The sequence below is a fragment of the Limulus polyphemus genome, unplaced genomic scaffold, assembly GCF_000517525.1.
Source record: "Limulus polyphemus unplaced genomic scaffold, Limulus_polyphemus-2.1.2 Scaffold661, whole genome shotgun sequence".
NCBI classification, from domain to species: Eukaryota; Metazoa; Arthropoda; class Merostomata; order Xiphosura; family Limulidae; genus Limulus; species Limulus polyphemus.
In genome coordinates this window covers 63,544-87,264 of record NW_013666271.1, presented here as the reverse complement: position 1 = coordinate 87,264, position 23,721 = coordinate 63,544, and the positions used below count along the sequence as shown (strand labels likewise).

The following is a 23,721-nucleotide window of genomic DNA, read 5'->3' as shown; positions in this document are numbered from 1 at the left end:
TGTATGAAAGAGAGAGTTTTTGTGGCACAAAGCTGTTACAGTGACTAATTATCACCGTGAGAATTGTGTGTGTGTTTTTATCGGAAAACCACATTGGACTATCAGCTGTGTCCGCCGAAGCTAATCCAATCCCTAATTTTAGCGTTGTAAATCCGTAGACTTACCGCTGTCCCACCGGGAATGCGCGCAAGAGATTTTTCCTTCGTAGCACAAAGCTGTTACAAGCAATAATTGTAACCGTGAGAATTGTGTGTATGAGAGAGAAAGATAAAGTAGTGTTGCGTCAGCGAGGTCAGGTGACTAGTATCACGCCACGTCCTTCTCTCGAACCTTTGTGAATTATTGGGAGACTACTAGATTGGGGGTAGTCTGGTATATATAAGATGGTCACAACGTGAACAGAGGTAATGAGTAATTGAACTGCAGTCAGAGAGAATATTGTTAAGCACGTGAGAAGTTCGTTGAGACTTATAGCGTTTGTTACAGAGCGACTGTTGAAGTTGAGTGTATCGTAAAGTTGTATTCGGAAAGAATAAACCGGTTTTATTTAAGAAAGGACTTTTGTCGCTAAAGTTTCGTCGGAACGAATTTACGGAAAAGTAATCAACCAACGAACAGAGACGTAACAGTAGGTTTTATTTTTTTTTACCGCAGAGTTGTTATGGGCAGTAAATGTCACTTTTTTTGCTGTAATGTAAAATCGCTGAGTGGGTTGCCTGAACTATGTCTACAGTGGGGATCGAACCCCAAATCTGAGCGTTATAGGTTACCACTGAGGCGCGAGAATTCACTAAGGCTGAAGAGGAGTTATTTCTATAATTAGTATTGTAAAAATTGTTTATAGCCGATAAAACTAAACATAAGTATATAAGAAATATTAAATAAACTGGAGATTATGAAGGACATTTTTATTATCATTACTAGAAGCCATGAAACAATAATGAAACAAAACTGTCGATAGCTTTAGCTTCAAGTTAAAATCCTTATGTTTCTCTTTCAATTGAGCGGAATAACGAATGACTATATGAGAAATATTCTTTCTTTAATATTTTGTAGTTTTTTTTTTGCACTTTTTAAAATCCATACACATTTAGACCTTTAACCCTTAAATTACTGACTTGCTTTAATACGCGCTTACTAGCGGTGGGGTCCACATATTGCATTATGTTGACTAGTTTTAAGTTTTTGACTTTTGGAACATTTAGAGTAAAATAGCTGATCAAAGCGATTTGGTGGAATCACTCATTTTCTTTGTAAAATACACACTACACTGTAATTTGTTCGCTTGGATGTTGATTTTGTCAGATGTTCTTTTTATCAAGCTTAATGTATTGGCAGTCATGGTTACTTCAAAGTATTAGTATTTGTAGATTAAACTCTAGCTTTTTGTGAATATAGATTATGTTGTTTATTTTCTTCTTTTAACCCTTAACTGGTAGAGTGTGGTCAGAATGACCCAAGTCGATTTTCCAACTTAGCTGGTGCTGCTCTCTATCTGATATTTTCTGTAATCTATCCTCACCCAGTTCTTGAGAGTTGAGCTGAGCAGATATGCTGTTGCAGTTTTATTTCTTACTGATCGTTTGTTTGTGGGCCATTTTGACCATACTAGTTGTGTGTTACTTTGTCTCTAGCATTATCGGCTTTTATATAAAAACATCAACATTTCAAGTATAACGTCTTTATTCTTGCCCTTTTAATTTGCTCGTAGTTATCAAGAGAGTTTTATACGTTTCTCCATCTTTTTTTCTTTTTCTTTTTGCTCAGCCTGTAAACTAGTTCATAATTAAGCTGCTTCGTTGAATAATTTTTTACATCGTTTATTAGTATGACTAATTACAATACTAATGGTACTGTTTTTTGTTTTTTTGTTATTAGAAACTCTATAACCGAAATATTCACGAAGATTCAACAATTTGCTGCGTAACTAGTTTATAAAAATATGTTTATGAACCTGATTTGGTCTGATAGTTTTTGTATTTTACTGTTTTTAGGTCTGATTAAAAAAGTGATCGTCTGCTAACACACAAATAATATATTAATTTAATAAGAAAAAAACAAAATAATTATAACAAGAGGTAACTTTCCGGTTAATACCAATAATTAATTTCACCGATGCGACAAAACATATAAGACAATACAGAATTTTAAAGGTTTAATTACAGAACAAATATAATAAAACTGATACAGTGTTAAAAAGTTTAAAATCAAAGTAGATTAAATAATTAACCTAAAACGGTTAAATTATAAACCTTTTAAAATATATGCTTTTAAATACCTTTTAAAAGTATATATAATATTAGCCTTTTTTATACATTTAATACTGTCGAGTTTGTCAACAACTTAGCTGTATCTTTTTCCTACTTTTTGATCCAACAAAAAAATAGTTTAACTTTCAGAAGGTTACGAAACAAATCAGTTAGGAGTTTAAGAAAAAAAAAATGTTGCAGTTTTGATTAAAAAAAAATCCAACAAATTATTAATCTCACCCTCCTTAAAATCCTTTATAATTTTTGTGTATAAATTCCTAGGTTCTTTTGTGTAATAATAACAAAATAACAACACTAAATAGGAAAGCTTATATAAAGTTTAATTCTCACCTGTTCATACAAATGAGTCAACATTACAAACAGTGGATATAGTCATACCACACAACAATAAAATGTATGCAGACCAGTTTGTTGGTTTTAAAATTTCTGATTAGGTCAGGAATTAGGACACATTTTTTACCTTCAATATAAAGGAAGTTAAACTTAAATAAGAAGCTTTTATTTTTCTTCTGTAAATATCAACATGATTTTGAAACGATACTTTTTAACTGTATGCCTGAGGAGCTGACGACAGCAACCGAACCATCCCTCTTTTAGTAAAAAAAAATTACAACTAAATTTCGCTATAAAATTACTCTGCATAGAATAACAAATAACGTCAATTCGTGTAGGATTTGTCACAATCAGCAGATCTTTTTTCTCCTTTTTTCATTTTATTTTGTAATGTGAGAACAAAATCACTTGGCACACAGACAAAATATATTTCAAAATGACTACATATCATTTGTTATGATATTTAAAAATACAGTCATTATAACACCAAAAATTTAGATATAAATATTCTGCACATTTATGAAAAAATAGTAATAGAAATAGGCTTTTCTTCTGCTAAAAAGGGACGGTTGAATTCACAGAAATAAAATTATTCATAAAAAAAAAATGCTATGAGAATACACAAAGCAAGTTTAGGCTCTATTTTCAGTGTGAAAATAACTAGATCTATCACCAGTATATATGCGCTTCCTGCAGTATAATTTATCCCTCCACCAAATGTGTTTCTTCTTTACGATATAAAGATTTGTTTTTTCATTGCGCTCTCTTATTCTTTAAAAATTATTGTAGATAGCTTAAAAGGTACAAAACTAGGAAATTGTTTTAAAGACAACCAGATTATTGCGAAACAGTTGTTTATTTATCGGTTACTTTTAACAATATTATGGTAATGCAAATTAGAAATTATAAATCAAAGTATTAATTTTATGTTTTAGATTTCGCATAAACTTAACAACGATATTTTAGGAATTTCAGTTTCGAACTTAATATTTGACATTCTTTACTATTTGCTGATGTTTTTTTTTTTTCAAGTTTTAATAATTATCATATTTTACTCCGGCATACTGCTGAGAATTTCCACTACCAGAAGGTGACCCGTAGGAATTTCCTTGCTGATAAGTAGCACCAGAATCTGAGCTGGAAGCACGACGGGTGTTTGGAACCCGTTGAAAATCTGCAGGTGGTTCAGGAAAATTTCCGTACTGTCCTGATGATGAAGATGGTTTGTAGCTTCCAACATTGTAAGGCTTTTGTGGAGATGGGGCAGTTCTAGGAGGAGCTCGTCTAGCTGGAGAAGATTGACGAGGTGGATCATAAGAAGCGGGCCCTCTAGGAGGTGGAGACTGAGCAGGAGGTCGTTCTTGTTCGTATTGGGTGGATGCGGGTGCGCTACTATAATCATAATCTGCATACCCTTGGGCTTCTGGGGCTGAATGTACTTGTTGGGGTGCAGGATGCGGGGGTGCTCGACCCCCATATAAGAACTTTTCCGGATAATACCTTTGGTGGTACCGAAGAGTATTGTTAGGCCCTTTCTCTTCAAGAGGCTGAAAACAATGTTAATATTTTGTTTAGTTTGGAGATCATGTTTCACTGAATATAGCCAATATTGTAAAATTTCTTACTGATCCAAAACAACAAGTTAAACATTCTTGTAGGTTTTCATTAATAGTTTTCAGATGCCTAAGGTAGAAGGTATTTATATAGTATTTAATTTCATCAAATATAGAAATGTGAATGTGAAATATATCTTATAAAAACGCACGTTCCGCAATTTAACGTTTCATTGCAGCCTTTTCATTTTAAGCTTACGAACAGGTTTATGTCTAACCCTTCCATGACTTCTAAGCGTGTATATATATATATATCTTTTTTTTTCAGATTCATTAGTTACATTAATATTTGGTAGGTGGTCACAAGATTACTTCATTATAGAACTGAGACAAATATACAGTAAGAAATATTTTGTTTATTTGTTGAATTTTGCACAAAGCTACTTGAGAGCTTAACTGTCGTCCCTAATTTTGAAGTGATAGACTAGAGGGAAGGCAGCTAGTTAGCACCAACTATCATCAGTTCTTGGGCTACTCTTCCTACGAATAGTGGGATTGACCGTAACTTTATAACGTTTCTATGGCTGAAAGGGCGAGTACATTCGATGAAGTGATTCGATTCCGCCACCTGCAGATTGTGCCACTAAACACTAGGCCATGCAAGACCCAGTGAGAAAGAGCTGCAGATGTAAGACTATTCATCATACCAGAAGCAAGATGCCATTATTCATTTAACAAGATGCTAAAAACTGAAAAAAAGCCGAAAGCTTACGAAAATACTAGTTAATTGTGTATGTCTAATTGGAAATTATTATATTGCCAAAACGATTTATATACAGTAAATTTGCACAGTATGATAAAACACTAGATGTGCTTTCAAATAATATTTTTAGTTTCAACTGTGAATTTTAAATAGTAATTTTAAGAGTTCGATAGATCACTAGATTGTATTTTACGACGAGAAAATTTTAAATTTAACTATGTTTGTTTTTGAATTTTGCGCAAAGCTACACGAGGGCTATCTGCGCTAGCCGTCCCTAATTTAGCAGTGTAAGGGAAAGCAGCTAGTCATCACCACCCACCGCCAACTCTTGGGCTACTCTTTTACCAACAAAAAGTGGGATTGACCGTCACATTATAACACCCCCACGGCAGAAAGGGCGAGCATGTTTGGTGTGACGGTGATTCGAACCCGCGACCCGCAGATTGCGAGTCGAGCGCCCTACCCACCTGGCCATGCCGGCCTTTTTTTAAACTGTGAATTTCTCAATGTATTTTTACTAGCATATGATGCCACACACACACTTTGTGCTTAATTACAAACAACAACATAACCAACAATTCTGAATTGTCGATGTTTTTCTTCTTGCATTTGCTATTTAAAAATTCACAGTGGAGTCCTTGAGGCTAAGTTAATAATATAAGTCCCCCGATGGAACAGCGATAAATCTATGGACTTACAACGCTAAAATCCGGGGTTCAAATCCCTACGATGGACACAGCTGATAGCTCGTGGCTTTGTTCTAAAACAAATAAAACAAATAATATAAACATAAACGTCTTATATTAATAATAGTAATGTAGGTGCTAACAGACAGAACTAATAACGTTACCTTGTAGAGATAATCATTAACCAAATGGTACTTTTCAGATTGAGAGCAGATGTCCTGGCTGGAGGGTACACAGTTTAAGTGGACTTGGTGAAACACGGTACCCTTTGGACACAACCACGAGTGCTTGGAACCCCCCACACAGTAGTGAAACACTTTACAGTTAACACTGTCATCAGCATAGTAGCCATCATGCTTATCAGAACATCCAAACTTGGAGTTACCTAACAATACCGACAAAGGATCGGGAGTAGTTGGTTCTTCCTCTTGCGGAACTCTGCCTCTCAAAGATTGTTGAGAAGGCTTTCGTACCTAATATGAAGAAGAATAAAAACGGTAAGCAGTCTGTCTGGTTCTTGACAGAGGAATCAAACTGTGTCTTAATGATGAGAAGAAAGTAGAGAACATTTTTGATTGTTGAGAGAAGACGTCGTTCTGAACAATTGCAGTCACGCAAGACGACTCCTGTTACTTCTCTCACCCAAAACGATTTCTGTTACTTCTCTCAGCATTCTCTTAAATAAAGATCTACCTAAAAGTTCCTACAGAATTACAGATCTATTTAAAGAGATACAAGTGTTTAATAGTGTGTTGCAGTTGGTATATACTGTCTCCTCAGTTTCTTTCGTAATAAGTTCAACATGCCTTAATATTTTTTTCCTATTACACTTTTATAGGAAATAAATGTTACTTAAATTACATAAAATGCATACATATAAGGTGCTAATATGTATTTTTGTTTTTCATTAGAGTTCAAATTCTTCCTATCAATGGATTTTGTTTATATAGCATTACAGAGTATGTAAAACAACAACAACAAAAAGAAACAGCTTTACAGGTGGACTTTTGTCTTGCTTGGTTTGATAAAATAGTTTCTGAGCTATAATAAATAAAAAATATTCATTATAATTTTTGCAGAGTCAAAGACCAATGGTTTTCATTTGTGCTTTCATAGTAAAGTTAAGTGCGTCAACATTGTATTCTTCCCTTTCATAGTAAAGTTAAGAGCGTCAACATTGTATTCTTCTGTGCTTTCATAGTAAAGTTAAGTGCGTCAACACTGTATTATTCCCTTTCATAGTAAAATTAAGTGCGTCAACATTGTATTCTTCTGTGCTTTCATAGTAAAGTTAAGTGCATCAACATTGTGTTATTCCCTTTCATAGTAAAATTAAGTGCGTCAACGTTGTATTCTTTCCTTTCATAGTAAAGTTAAGTGCGTCAACACTGTATTCTTCCCTTTTATAGTAAAGTTAAGTGCGTCAAGATTGTATTCTTCTGTGCTTTCATAGTAAAGTTAAGTGCGTCAACATTGTATTCTCTGTAAGTGTTTTATTGAATTTATTAAAGTATGTATGTAAATATGAGACAGATAACTCGAGTATATAAATTATTTAAAGTTAAAGGTTCTGACATAATGGCCAGATCGCTCAGTTGTTTCTCGATACATAACACAATAAAGAAATAAAAAATTAGAATCACATAATACATATCGTTATTTACACGTTTTCGAAACAAGAAGAAATGTGTTATAAGTGGCAGAACAACATAAAGCACTGTTTCGAAACAAACTTTATTTCATAGCCGTCTCAGTGATATAATAAACGTACCTTAGGCCTACCACGAGATGAAGGTCTAGAATCAACTGGAGCGCCGCCTGATGGTGGTGGACGGTACTGCTGAATGGGTTTATTTTGATGTCCACCAGCTTGTGGGGGTGGATAGTTGACAGCATCTTGTGGGGGTGGATGTCTGACAACAGCTTGTGAGGGTGGATGTCTGACAGTACCTTGTGGAGGAGGGTATCTGACAGCATCTTGTGTTGGGTACCTAGATTGGCGTTTCACCTGTAAAGACCCAAACAATGAGCTTAAATTCTTAGCATACTAATGTGACTTACGAACTTTATATCAATCAGTCAGTAACTCGTTAAGATCTTCGAGATACGCACGCACGCGCGGACACACACACATTCACAGAGATACACGTATATATATATATATACTAAGAATATTAAAATATGTTTGTGTATATTGCACAAATTTTAGTTCCTTCCTGAAAATAGTAGTGATGTAAAAGCTGACAGAAAATGAAAAATGCATAATAAATATTGTTGGTATTTTAATTTCAAATGCTTTCAAAACTACGGATTTAGCATAAAAGTATTAAAATTTTGTTCCTTCATTTCAAATAATGCAAACTAAGTTAGAAAGTCTGTCTAAGAATTAAATACATAAGTTAAAAAAACCCTGTTTATATGTCAAACTTATATAGCATAATTGTTACAACCAAAACTTTCCCCAGACGAGACCATGAGATAAAACGTTGTGCAATTCTTTTTCTGAAGGTTTACATAAAATTTTCAATAAAGTCAACTAAATATATCCATATTTATAAATAAGGTGCTGTTAGTTACATTACATATATATATATATACATGTTCAAGATAGTATCAGAACTTGGTTTTGGAAACGATTACTTCTTAAGCTTCTATGCCATTTCCCTTCGTATATAAACTTGAAGATAACATAGTATTTTCTTTTTCGTTTTTGAAACTCAGATCGTCCTTAAATCGTCTAACAATATATGTTTCTTTTTCACATTTAAAACACAGTGTCTCTAGAATGTCTAACAATATACAAGGTGCCCCAAAATGCATATACCAAAAAGAAAGATGAATATTATTTGTATTATTTGAGATAATAACACAATTCAAAACAAAATATGTCTTCTGAAGGCTTTTAATTTATATTTAATTAAATTAATAAACTTTTACATGTCTTCCATCATTAGCTATAACAATCTAATTTTGCGTTCAAATTCTGAGAACACATTTTCCAACACATCTGAAAAAATGGATAAGACAGCATCACGAATACGAAGTTTCAGTTCCTCAAGATTCCTTGGTTTGTTATTGTAGACTTTTGTTTGAAAAAAAAAGGCCCAAAGATAAAAGACCAAATGGGTTAAATCGGGAGAACTTTAGATGAGTCGATAAAAAAGTCTCCATTTTCGAGTATAATGTTCAGTATATAATTATTCCATTAGCGCATCAACATTTGCACAGAAACACAAAGTATCTTGCATACTTTGATGGCGACTTCAGTAAATTGAAACACTTGTTCCTGTAGATAAAACTTCCATTGCTGTAAACGAGAGCAAAGAAGTTCTCCATACTGCTTTGATACAGTCACTAATCAGATCATTTAGCTCTTCTTGTGTGATCAGATTAGGCAGTTTATGTTGAGGTGCCACAGGAATAGACTTACTAGATGAATTTTGTTTGTGTGTGATTAAACACAAAGCTACACAATAGGCTATCTGTGCTCTGCCCACCACGGGTATCGAAACCCGGTTTCTAGCGTTGTAAATCCGCAGACATAACGCTGTGCCACGTGGGGGGGGGGGGCTTGCTAGCGTTGTTAGTCCGCAGACATACTACTGTTCCACTGTGGGGCTACTAGTTGAAGAGGATGAGTTCATTATACTCTTCGCAGGTTAACTCTTCTGTTTCTGGTGGATGTGGCACTAGAAGACCATCCCCAAGAGGTACTGGTTTCATTGCAGATGCAATATCTGGATATTTAATATATTGTTTAGATTTGCCTGAATATCCAGAAATATTAGTCATGCAAAAATAATAGTTAGTTAGATAGATCTTTGGGCTCACGCCATCTCATGGGAACTGTAAATGGCAAATCTTGCTCTCTTCTTATTCAGCCACTGCGTCGAGCCAGATGTGCAAACTGAACAAAACAGATGTGGAGCCCAATGTTTTTCATGGTCACCAATTTTACACCCAAAATAATGGTATTAAGCTAACTTCACCTTGTGCGTAATGTTTTTCCTTCGTGAAACTGTAATATAATGTAACAGAAACTGTTTGGATGAGTTTCGCACTTTCGGACCTTACTTGAACTGGAAGCAGCCAGCATTTCAAATGATTTTCTAAAAAATGAAAGAACTTATGTTTATAGAACTAGAATGTGAAAGATTTTAAAACAAAGTTTTCAGAATTTGATTATATTGTGGGTATGATGCGAGGAAGAACATTGGACTTTGTTTTGACTGTGCACGGAGCGAGGCGAAGTGACCAACTGAGTGACTCCGCCCCATTTATGCTCAGCTGAGGGACTTCTCGAATGTTCTAGTAAACTGAGTACGTGGGGGTTTCGTGATTTTCGGGCGGAGCAGGTGAGCATGGGAATGAAGCAAAAGTGGTGCAATTCTCTACAATTATATCGAGAACAAATAGCATATATGAACAATATATTGAGAATTTTACACCAGTACAATACAGTCATTGTTTGAAGTTATCAAAAATTTATGCCTCCTTTTCACATTAAACTGTCCAAGTAAACATAATTTCACGTGAGTTTATTGCATGATATTTCACATAGTGCTGATAAAATATTGAGATATTACAATAACTCGAAATCTAAAGGCGATGAACAAATTCTGACTACATTTTCGACATCATCACCATCAAATTACCCCGAATCACTTGTGTTTTCTCCAGTAACAAACTTTTGTTGTCCAGTGTTATGTAAGTAATAAAGTTAATAACTAATTTAAATAAAACTTACAAGCCTTCAGAAAATATTTTGTTTTGAATTTTGTTGTCATCTTAAGTAATAAAGTTTTTCAACTTGCTTTTTGGTACATTAATTTTGGGACAGCTTGTATTTTTTTTCACATTTAAAATACAGTCGTTCTTAGAACGTCTAACAATACATTATATAAGAAAAGCAATTCCTTACCCTCTCCTCGGCAGCTACAAAAGCCCCTACAAAAATAAAAATAAGTCATAAAAACTTCTATTCAGATTTGTTCTCATTAAATGTGAGAGAAGAAAAACTGACATATAAATTCCTCCAGGAGAAGCACTTCTTATGATATATTGAACTTAGACTATATAATAACAAAAATAATATATAATCAAATCAAAACTGGAAATTTTCATTCTAATTAAACCACCATAATGACGTCATTATTTGGATGCAACTTTTATCCCGTCAGTAATACGAAACATGTTTTTAGGTTATTTTCGTAATACTTGTGGTTTAAAAGTAAATACAAGTAATATCATTGGGCCTATTTTGATGCAATGGAGGGGCTGAGATATGACGGAAATCAGGTAAAAAATACAAGTAAGTTCAATGTGAAAATTAAACGTTTAATAACCAACTTATATGATATTTTATCTCTATCTGCCAAATTTTGTAATATTTACCTGTTTATAGTGACTCACTATTTTGAACTAAGAAGTTTATTTAAGTTAGGAAAACACAAACCTATCGAAATTAGTGAAGGGGGGGCGAAGTAGATACCGATCTCTCTGTATTGAAGATGGAACCCACTCTGTTCCAATATCTACGACTGGCAACTTTAAAATCAATGACTTAGAACTGTCTTGTTACTTAAGTTGATAATAACTGTACACTGAAAATCGGATCTCACAAACAATCAAATTCAAACAAACACACATAAAGAATCTAAACTGGTTACAAGAACTTCAATATTAACATTTCAACACAACGATGAAGAAATCGCCCAACTTTGATACGCATGCAAAAACAGAGTCAATGTAGGATACGTATTTACTTACTTTTAGCTTTTAGAAAAGTCTTCGAAAATATAGTCAGGAACAAATGAAAATCGTACTCTAAACTTTATAAATAACAAATATCTTAATGATGGCACTAACAGACGATAAAGACAATCTAACCATTCTACTGATCCAGACCTAGCAAAAAATATCATTACAGCTTAAAAGAACCAAAAATGTATCTCAAATATATCCGACGAGCAACCAAAAGATTAGAAACTGTAAAATCATTTATACTGAAATCAAAGCAAGTCTTTACATAAATATATCCTTCAATTTTGTTGTTGTTAAAAACCGTGTTTAACGAATAAATTCAATGACTAAGTCTACTTTGCGTTTAAACACCCCTAGTTATCTCTTCGGCCATCACTCAGCAAACTATTGATGGAGCAGTGCAAAGAAGGTGTCATACAAAAAAGACCAAACCTAAATGTAGCTAAAAAAAGAAAGAAATAGCTGTTGATTTCATAAGTTATCGAAATCGCCAGTTTTCCAATTCTTGTTGAAATATATAACAAAAACACACTATCCTTCCTGGATAACGAGAATAACAAAACAAAACATTGTTGAGGTCAAAATGTAGAGGAGATGAGAGGTAAGCATTTCGACTGTATAAAGAACAGAGTTAAAGGGTGTTCAGACTAAAATTGACACAAATAGCAACATATAAAAACCACACAGGAATAAAATATTTGTGTTACAATAACACATGTGAGCGCTGGTTATCAAATCAAATAACTGCACAAGGGCCAAATAAAAAGTATCAAAGAAGGAATAACTTGTGATGACAAAAATAATATACTCTTACTTAAAGGCATTTTGAAATTATTTCAGATATTTCGAAGGTAACATAAGAACTGGAAATTCCAATGCTATGAGATATTAAGGTCTTAACTACAGCACACAAACAGTACTTACCGATTAGTGTAATGATACACACTGACAACTTCATATCCGTTTTCTATCTGGAAGAAAATAAATCCAAGTCAACTGATAATCCTCTTAACATACAGAAATTCCTTTTGATAAATAACACACAGTCTTGGATAATGTATTTATCAGCTTCAGAGCTATCAGTGCTAAACTGGATGAAATATTTAGTCAGCTTCAGAACAATCAGTGTTGATCTGGTTAATATTTTCAATCAGTTTCAGAGCAGTCAGTGCTGATCTGAAACAAATATTGTGTGGATAAAATATTGACGTTTTAGTTTGCGTCTCGTGTTTTATCAATAACTTAACCTGCCCTGTAACGAAGAACCAAACTGATTTCTGGTAGTAGAAGCGTGTAATGGTTACAAAAAGTTAAGATACAGAATCGTATGTCTTCTCAACATTCTCACTTCATGTTTCTCGCACGAAAACGTTCATTACAAAGATTATACTCCAGCGCTCTAAGAAGGCCAATCTCTTTTACTCTAAAGATATTACCGTTCTGCTCACCTTATATGAAGTGCCACGATCACATCGCGAATATCGCTTTTATGTGGCAACGTCATCTGTGTTTAACCTATTTCATTTAGTTCAGTTTCTTAAGTTGTTGTTTTTTTAAGTCACAGAACAGTTTTCACTCCTTCAACCTTCACCAGCCCCAACCATCGATATATGACAAGTTCTGGTAGACACCTGGACTCCGCCCTTTGTTCGGTCATGATTATGTGATTGGTAAGGGCAATACTTTAAAGTTATTGTGTTTTTTTCCCCAAGTTTTTCCCTTGCTCTCATTCCTCGTGTAACTTTACCTGTAACAGTTGTTTAAGAACATTTGCCTATATATATATATATATATATACATATATATATATTTCTGTAGTTCTAAATTGCAGAGTAATAAACAAAATTTGACCTCCATTTCAATGCGATTATCTTCTTACAAGAGAACCCCTTATGCCATTTGTTACACACTCGTGCTACGTGTACACTACTATAAAGGTTTCCCTTGTGCTATCCTGTTTCCTGTACACTTGTGCTACGCGTATACCAAACTATAAAGTTTCCCCTTGCGCCATATTGTTGCCCGCACACTTTTGCTACGTGTAGACCAAACTACAAAGGTTCCCCTTACACATGTTGTTGCTTACACACCGAACCATAAAAGTTTCCTTTGCGCCATATTTTTGCCGGTGCACTCGTGCTAAATGAATGCCAAAATACAAAGATTCCCCCTTGCACCGTATTGTGGCCCGTGCTAAATGTATACCATGAAAACAGTCGTGTCGAATCGCAGATTAAAACCAGAAAGGTTCTTGTTCTTAAAAGGTTTGATGTTTCTCCTCTAAGCGTTTCAGGATACATATACATTGAATTAATTGCAACAGAATTTAAACTGCAGATTCAGAATATGAGTGCCCCCCAGTGGCACAGCGGACTTACAACGCTAGAATCCGGGTTTCGATACCCGTGTTGGGCAGAGCACAGATAGCCCATTGTGTAGCTTTGTACTTAATTACAAACTAACAAACAGAGTATAAGTATATTTGCAGAAGTAAATAAACACAAACGTGCCAGTCATGTGCACTTCTTGTTAGATCTTCTTTATATATTGTTATTAAGAATACCGATATCAGTTGTAGATAGTTGTTTTTAGGGCAAAGCTATACAATGAACTTCCTTTTAGCGTTTTAAGTCCGTGAAATTACTGCTCACTCAAACAGGGAACTAAATTGTATATATAAGTATTTCGATACAGTAGAGAACAATCATTATTCAAAAAATAAGGTATATGAAAATGTTTTATTCAATACTCAAAACATAAAGTATATGGAAATGTTTTACTCAATACTAAAATTTTGACACTCGAGTAAGGATAACAAACAAACAAGGGTATTATGTTTCTTATATGTGTGCACATTATATGTGAATTAACTGTGCAAGGGCGAAACAGAAGGCACCAAAAAATAAATATTTTATAATAATTTGTTGATAACTAATATAACATACTATTACTAAAAAGGGCCATGTCGGAAACCCCTTAGGGCTCAAGTATAGCCTTTTCTAATTTTGAGTTATTAACCAGAGGGCAAGTAATCAGTCAGCACCAATTGCCGCCACATGGCATTTGTGCGACTTAGAACTGATTAACAGGATTAACTATCACTCTTATAATACACTCGCAGATAAAAGTGAAGAACATTTTCAGCGGCATCTTGATGAGAAGTTTGAGCTTCCGTAACGCAGCCCTGTAAGCTAAACACTAAACCTTTTATTTAATTAAAGTTTACGGTTATATATTTTTTGTTTTCTCCACATTGAAATTGTTCTTCAGTTTAACTTAGAAGCTATTAGAGCCATCATGAAGGATTAATACTTTCGTTGATAAGACAAATTGTAGAAATCGCACAACCGTCTTAAAAATAATTAATGTATTCACAAAGAATTCTCATGTTCTGTAAACAAAGCATGGAGTTATGGATGCAATGACTAAGCCATGGAAACGTAAGCATGTGCCCCTCACCCAGTGGCACAGCGGCTTCTCTGTGGAGTTACAACGCTAGAAACCCGTGGTGGGCAGAGCACAGACAGCCCTTTGTGTAGCTTTGTGCTTGACTATAAACAAACGTAAGCATATATCATGCAAATATATTCTTTAAAAGGTTTTCTTAAGTTCAGATAAGAACGCAAATACGTATTCTGAGTTAATATACAGAATACAGACTCAATAGCTCATTCGACTGAAGGAACTAGTTTTGAAGGTATACCTGAAGGTCTGTGTGTAGTGCCTAACACTGATGTTGAAAAACCGGTTTAAATTGAAAACTACTTGTTCGCTGTGACTAAATATTCGAGTTATTTTTAATATTTTTTTGTGAATTGTAAAGGAGACGCCCTCTTTGTAGTTTTTCAATATCCTGGAATGACTGAATTCAGATAGAATATAGAAAAATCAAAATAGATTCCGACGTAAAAATATCGTCTGCTCTCGTATATTGTGTTGGGCTTAACTGCTGCACGTGCATTTTGTGGTTCATCCTCGAAATAGATAAATATATGAAACAATCTTTTGATAAATAATTCTGCTGATAAATAATTGTTCTTATCTAGGTTAAGACTGTTAAAATGTCAGATTATTACAGCTTCTAATTATTTTACCTGTGTAGTGCTCTTGTCTCCAAGAAAGCGAATTTCTCAGGAAAGAATTTTGGCTTTAATAATCACAATTATTTTCACACCTAGGCCATGTCAATCTTATATTTTTCATAATCAATTTATTTTTTTTGATAGGGGGCATCTATATCTATGGGAAGTGTATTATTTCTATATATTTATACGCCATTTCCTATTTGAAAGAGCAGAAAATGTTCGCAGCATGTTTTCTTGAGTTCAGTTAATTTGTGCTTACAGATATTTATGATAGGCCAAATAATATTATTTCAGCAGAGGCGCAGCGTCAATAGTGCTTACTAGTTCAAGCGCACCGCCAATTTTGAAATATTTTAGTGCTATAAACTACTGTACGAATATTTTTGTGCCTGTTCCCAAGATTTGTACCAATGTTCGAATGCTATGGTAGCATACTTCCATCGGTTTATTACAATTATGAAAGTTTTTATTATTTATATTTATGATACTACTAGTCATGCGCGTATTTTTTGGAATCCTCATTGGCTGAGGTAGTAGTCTTCCTATAATTTTTGCCCATGAAGAAGCTTCTTATCACCCCTAAACTTTTTTACTAAAGCAGTGAGTGACTCGATAAGCAGTCAATGCAAGCCACAAGAATAAGAGAAATTTAATTTTATACTTAATCCAATCTTTTGTTTCATCATGTACGACTTTTTGAAATTATACATTTGAATTTCGTGACATTTGTATTTTATTTACCGTCTTTGATCATTTACTCGGTAATGCTTTTATATTTTTTATTATTTAGAAAAGTTACGGTCTTTTATCCAAAGGATTTTTTTTCTCGCTTTTAACGTTTTCTTGAACAATGCAGAAGCACATTGAGGGAAAATATATTAGTTTCATTTCAGCCTATTTTCAATCAAAGAGAATGTCAGATTTGATTTTAGTGTACCCTATAGTGCTCCAGATACCAGGGCTCTAAGTAGTCCCTTGTTTTCCATCGTGGGGGTAGCTAATTTCCTGGAGTCACCTATGCTCCTGTATTTTATGTAACAAATTCTTTAGAAATACAAATGTTTCATGTATAGTATTTTTGTGTTAACAGTACGATTGTTTTTGTTTAGATAGATGGTATATTTTTTTTCTTAATTGTTTATGTTTACCATCTTATTTGTGTATAGAACAAAATTTAACGGGTCTTAACAGAAACATTTTTTCTTCTTTTTTCCCGTTTCAAAAGAAACTAATAAATAAACTTCCGTTCATTATTTATTTTAAATGTGAGGGAATCACTAACTCTAAGCCTTTTTTTCTAGCGCATTTGATGGCTGCAACTTAAAGTTTATTACAATAACGATTCTCGGCTTTTATTTAAAATAAGGAGCATGTAAGTACGATCATTATTTTATTAAAGGATTTTTTATTTATGGATATTTTTGGAATCATCCCCTAAAGCAGATAACTAGAACTTTATCAAAACTAACTGTAAATACTTTCATAGTTATATACGTGAATAAGGCTTAAAACTAGAATTTATAGAGATTCGAAATTTTCTACCACTTGAGATTTAAGAAATACATATATATATATAGTAAAACTGCATTACATAAAACAAACTCATATTTAGATGATAAGAAATACATTGTATAATTTCAAGTGTTTGAATTTTGGTCACCAGGAGAAGTACAGTGTCAATACGATTCCCAGTTTAAGTAGTTAGTACAGGATCACCTACAAAAGTTGTAATATTTTCAAAACGAGACCCAAAACTCGAGCGCTTTCGAATAGTTGACTATTCTTCTTCAGGAGAATAAAGGGTTATGTTTAATGAGTGTGATGAAATATATAGGCCTGGGTGTTCAATATGAGTTGGCCTTGAGAGCTAACCAATCATAACCTAGAGGTTAGGTTTAGGTTGTGTTAGGTTTAGTTTGTGCCAAAAGTGTGTGTAATTTCATAAAAGACTTATGTGGGATAATAGTTATAAGAACTGTTAACTAATTTCTTTGAAGATAAAATCAAATATAAAATTAAAATTAAATAACGGCAAAAGACGGTGAGAAATAGAGAAAATAATTACAAGTTTTCAGAAGGCAACATCATAGGACAAACTATAAGAAAGAAACAGATTCAGATTTGACAGGATAGACTATGTACAAAAACCTAATATAGCTTAAGAGATAGTTCATTAAAATCCCACTGAGGGCGTGATGACGAAAGCAGTATAATGAATCTAAATTTAGCCTCTGATGAATAACTTTATGTGTTGTTAAGCGTAACGCTTCACAATAGGCTATCTGTGTTCTGCTCATCGAGGGCATCAATACCATATTCTTAGCGGTATAAGTTCTCAAACTTATCACTGATCCACCAGGGCATCTGGTGAAGAATACATATATCTTTCCAAATGCCCCGGATTAGAAGGTTTCTGATTTTTGTTTCAGATTTTTTTAAATATGTAGGAAGCAATCAACTTAGTAGTTTAATAGCTTCTCTTTACAAACTTATCAGTAACAATTTAGTTAGTATCCTCCCACATAAAATAAGAAGAGAAAATAGGAATGTATTTGTCGAATTGTACACCTAATCTTATACAAATGTAACATGGAAAGAAAAGAAACGTCCAATTCACTAGACATAAAAACATATTACTCTTCTACTGTAACATTATTATTTATAAAAACGTGTTCTGCAGAGAACAAACATATTCATTACACATTACTACACATGCACACAAATCCATAGACTAGAATAAACACCTATCTCGTGATAGGATCATTAACTTTTCTAAAATAGGCGAAAATTTGGATGATATAATAGCCTGATATAAATATTTTTAGTATGCCGTCAATAGTATTAAAAAGGCAAAAAAACAAACAAACCCAGAAGATTAATGAATAACCTGCTGACTATCTAATTGTTTCAGTATTTACATATAATAAAATATACGTTTGTAGCGCAGCACGATCATTTGATTAAAGATAGAACAGGCGCCAAGGTGTGCTTGCAGAAATATTCGTTTGTTTGTTGTTAACAGCAAGGCTACACAATACGTACTCTGTACTTTGCCCATCACGGATATAGAAACCCAAATTTTATTGCCGTAAGCTTGCAGACTTGTCTGTTTGTTTGTAGTTAAGCACAAAGCTATACAATGGTCTATCTGTACTCTGCCCATCACGGGTATCAAAACCCGGTTTCTAGCGTTTTAAGTCCGCAGACATACGGCTGTGCCACTGGGGAACGCTTGCAGACTTAACGTTGAGCAAGCGGTAGTGAGGAGGGAGGAGAGATTGAAGAAAGATATTTCGAAACTGTGGTAAACCTGTAACTCGTGCTAATTTGTAACAAGGATTTTATATATTTTACATATATATAACTTATATCGGTATACTGGATGATCAAAAGTTTGTAAATATAACATATATATATATATATCTAACTACTACTTTATAAATCTTCTTTCGATATGTTATAGGATATATCGTGACTCTTTGATAAAACATTTTCAAATAGTTTCTGTTATTCACTGTTGTGGAAATAAAAAGGGATTTTTCATGCAGTGCATTGACATTTCGACTCACTGTAAGCCGATAGGTGATTCTGTCGAGAACCCTGGTGTTTCTTTTAGCTTGTATTTGTTTGTTTGTTGTTGAAACCAGGCTTTTAGCGTTATAAACCCGCACACTTACCAGAACAAAAAGTTAAACAGACAATCTTCATTACACAGAAGACGTTCTCTAGTGATTCAGAAGTAAGCTTGAGGGTTTATAACGCTAAATTAGGCGTTCGATACCTGCGGTGAACACAACGCAGAGAGCCCATTGTGAGGCTTTCCGCATAGCTTGTTTTCTTGTTCTGAATGTTGCGCAAAGCTACACGAGGTCTATCTGCGCTAGTCTTCCCTAATTTAGCAGTGAAAGACATCACCCACCGCTAACTCTTGGGCTACTTTTTTACCATCGAATAGTGGGATTGGCCGTCACGTCATAACACCCCCAGGGCAGAAAGGGCGAGCATGTTTGGTGGGACGGGGATTCGAGCACACGACTCTCAGATTGCGAGTCGAGCATCCTAACCACCTGGCCATGCCAGGATTTCCGCATAGCAACAAAACAAATAAAAAACTAAAAGCAAAACAAAAAAAAAGGATTTTTTTATCATCTTAAAAACTGCCTTTCCTGAAACTCCCGAATCATCAAAAACTAAATCGATATAGATAATTGGATCTACAAATTTAGTGTAATTGTTAACAGTTATAATTATTTAATTAGGAAGGTCAAATTTCGTTTTATAATTACTTATTTGTTCAAAGTATATTATATTTGTTTAAAGAAAGCATGATGCGATATTAATAAATCTTTTACATTTCGTTATTTTGAGAATGTTTAGAGATTTATTCTTTTATGGGAATGCTACTTTTACATTATTAACAAAACTAAATGTTTTAGTAAAAATGAAAATATAAATTAACTTTAATAGAAATAAATTGGGAAAACGTAAAATGCAATAACAAAAAATCCGGTAATATAATGACATAAGGTTTGTTTTCATCTATTTTTTTTTACTAGTATCTATTTGTTTGTTTAGAATTAAGCACAAAGCTACGCAATGGACTATCTGTGCTCTGCCCACCACGGGTATCGAAACTCGGTTTTAACGTTGTAAGTCTGCAGAAATACGCTATGCCACTGAGAGGGGGAACATTTTTCTACTAAAGAAACTGATTTGTCAATGAGCTTTTGGGAGTTTTTTAAGCTCATAAGAATTTTGAGTTTATTCCACATATTTCTGTATTTACTATCGTTTTTAAAGGCTGCTCCCTTCTCGGTGGCTCAGCAGTAAGCCAGTTGAGGTTACGATACCTGCGGTGTGAAGAGCAGAGCATAGATGGCCCATTGTATAGTTTTGTGCTTTACAACAAACCACCAAACCCAGAACTTCATCACCCCTTTGTACACAATACATTTAGGACAAAATTTCACAAGAGATCTTCTCTTCATAAGCCCACAACGAAGTGTTTCAACTACAGTATCCGTGGAAAACAATAAACTATTATCCTTATACAAATTACGTGACTAGAGAAATGTAGAAAGGGGTACAGTAAAAGCAACAAAATATATGGATAACCTTGGTCCAGTTCATGTATGTACGTTTGTTTGTGAACGTTTCCAACATTTAACTGTTTACCTATTGAGAAACGTGATTCATTCCTCCTTCGTTTATTCGCGACTCGAATGTTTTTAAATATCTCAAATTTAGATTTTGGTCATTGTAATTTGTAATTATTTTTTTATTTCCAAAGAGTTCTATTATAAAAATAAATTTATTTGTTCGAGTACAAAACTGGTGAAATGCTATGTTAGTCCATGTAAATCACAAATAGTGGAAATTATCAACTTTTTCAGTCACTACCAAATGTTTTAATTTCTGTGGGACATTAGAGTTGAAACAGTTTCTTCCATTTAGAAAATAAAAACGTGAATAGTTGCCCTGCTTCGTAACTCGGACATAATCACGTTGCCGTTCGGATAATATAACTCAGTTAACATTGTCGTCAAATGCAGCTTTCATTTACTTTTGGTGAAAGTGTATTTTATTATCAAGAGATGGCGCTTTGAATCAGGTGCACTGGAGGCTTATTTACAAAAAATTGAGAGTGGTCCTAGCTGTTTATTGAATAATTTGAAGTACACTAGTGTTAAGAGTTAACTGTTTGTTATAAAAACTTGTCAATTATACGGAAATACTAAAATAACATTTTATAGATTCAATCTTTTAAGTAATGAATAAATCTAAATTGATTTCGTAGAACTAAAAGTTAAACTATGAATTTAAGAAAATAATACATCGTTATGCTCTTACAAATAGCTGCTTACGTAAAAAAATAACCGAGAAAATCAGTTTGTTCTTGTAAAACATTTAGAATTTAAAGGTGTCAAGGCAATCTAGTTGCATTAAGATAAGACAAAAAATCCTAAAATTATACTATCCTTATGAAACCTTAACTATGAAAGAAAGGTTTTGACATTATACAGAGGTTTAGTACGTTATAATAGAACGATTTTGAAACCTCACCACATCGTTACGGTCCATGTAGTTATGTCCGGTCATGCTTTATCTGATGACTATGTATCTTGACAATAGCCCCTGCAATGCAACGCAGTTTCCGTTGGAAAAGGCTTTGTCGTAAGGTCGTCGTATCCAAAGCACACCACTCCTCCGTGCATGGTTTCCATATTGCATCTAGTGTTACGAGGATGAAGTTTGCTCAGCGTTGTTTTTAATAGTTCGATCGCACAGAAATCCATAAGCGCCAAGTTCAGCCATTTGACCAATATGTTTTTTTATGGCATAACATAAATACCCATTTCATTCTCCAGTTGCTTGAGGTATGTGACAGTTGAACGAGAGGTATGACAAAAAAGTATTAATGAACCCATCCATATTGGCCTCGTTTCCAGATGGAACTCCTTCTTGATCATTTTGCCTAGTGTTAGCTGGGAAACGTGGACAGTTTTTGTCACTGATCCTGGTGTTCATATGTTCACACCTACTAAAAGGCGCCGTCACATTTAGTTTACACCAGCTGCGGTACGACGAGTTACAAGTCTCTTTAAGGGTGATCCTGTTTTCTCAAGTTGATGCATATTATTTTGTTCCTATTCCTATTAATTACAAGAGATATTTCCATTCTGGAAATTCTAAATCCTCGATCTGAATACATCTTTAGGATATGAGTGTATAAATATTTTGAGTCAGAAACGGCTGTTACACACACATATATATATATACTCAAAAGCGATAAATTTTAGGCTGCATCACACTACTTCCGAAAAGCCAAGCAATGTGAAAGTGTAGTTCTGATACATTCCGTTCCACCGCGACTTTATATCGATTGTCACGTGAATTGCTGATTAGCATATAAAAATAGTTTTAATATAACGTAATCAATCTCATGTGCACTGATTTCCAGCGTTTGTATACATTCGTTTTAAAAACTTGTAAAAAAATAAAGGAGAACACTGTAATGTTTGTTTATATACACTTTCGTGCACCTTTTTTACTTAAGTCTTGATAGAAAGTTAAATTGTCTCAAAACCTTTTTTTCGGCTTATTCGGATATTCTCTATCAGCGGGGTAATGAGATCTGCTGTAGCTCATCCTTGCTACTGATCATGGAGTAGATAAGTGGTTATGGTATCCAGACTTTGAATCCGAGGATTCCTAATTAGCGCTACTTTACCACACACACACACACAAAAACAAAAACAACAACAACAAAACATTATGCATGCTGGGACCTTGGGTGCACTATAAGAATAACGGTCAACTTCCGCTATTTGTTTAGAAAAGAGCACCCGAAGAATTGGTGTTGGTCCTGTTGACTAGCTGCTTTCTCTCTAATTGGGCTGATTTAGTATTCACACAAAGTTACAGAAGAGCTGTCTGTGTTAGCCGTCCTCAAATTTGAACTAACAGAGTAGAATCCTTTCTAGGAAGCTGGTTAACAGCACCAACTCTTTGGCTACTTTACTCAGATAGTGGCGTTTGACCTTCACTCTCATAACTCACTCAACGTTTTTTTTGTTTTTGTTTTTGGCAACGGTACTCAGCCTTGGGCCTTCGGACCCATAGCCAGGAACGCTAGCCACTAGGACACATCTGGCCTTTCTCTATTAGTTTAAATTTAGTTACGGCTATGCGCAGGTAGATCTTGTGTAGCTTTGCGCGAAAATTTTAAAACAAAGAATAATAAAAAACAAAAAAATATATTTGTCCAGTAACAAACAAAAAATATATTTGTCCAGTAACAAACAAACAATAACGCAAAAGGACACTTGAAAAATTGATAAATTGAAAAATATAAGAGTAAAGTAAATATATAGTGAAACATTAATAACAAGTTCAGGCCCCCAGTACCACAGCGGTATGTCTGCGGACTTACAACGCTAGAATCCGGGTTTCGATACCCATGGTGGGCAGAGTACAGATAGTCCAATGTGTAGCTTTGTGCTTAACTTCAAACAAACAAAACAAGTTCAGAGAAGGACACGCTATTTTTTCTTCTGTTATGTATTTCCCTGTTTAGTTCAATCTTTGACCGCTTGTCTAGTTTAAACGTAAAATATAACAAAAATATGTTTTTCGACAATAATTCTTAATTGTGAAAATTTAAACTTTATGCTTCGAAATAAGATATAAGAACAGCTTGTGTTATAGAAACAGATTCACAGAGCCGCAGCCTGTCACTTTTGCGCCCTGGGCAAGTTTCACGAACTC

General features: G+C 34.1%; 1 protein-coding gene across 3 annotated transcripts in view; it reads right to left on the bottom strand.

Moving 5' to 3' along the window:
• Positions 1-3,232: 3,232 nt before the first annotated feature.
• LOC106459787 (early nodulin-75-like) overlaps positions 3,233-23,721 on the bottom strand; it is a 26,478-nt gene continuing 5,989 nt past the window's right edge. For 2 of the 3 annotated variants that reach the window (XM_022386328.1, XM_013919446.2), the window contains 5 exons: positions 12,293-12,339; positions 10,527-10,552; positions 7,377-7,613; positions 5,770-6,078; positions 3,233-4,150 (listed from right to left, as the gene is read on the bottom strand). In XM_022386328.1, the coding sequence (XP_022242036.1) occupies positions 3,638-4,150; positions 5,770-6,078; positions 7,377-7,613; positions 10,527-10,552; positions 12,293-12,326 (1,119 nt within the window). In that variant the 5' untranslated portion in view covers positions 12,327-12,339 and the 3' untranslated portion in view covers positions 3,233-3,637. Of the gene's footprint in view, positions 4,151-5,769; positions 6,079-7,376; positions 7,614-10,526; positions 10,553-12,292; positions 12,389-23,721 lie in introns of those variants that run through there. The other variant, XM_022386329.1, reaches the window with a different exon arrangement.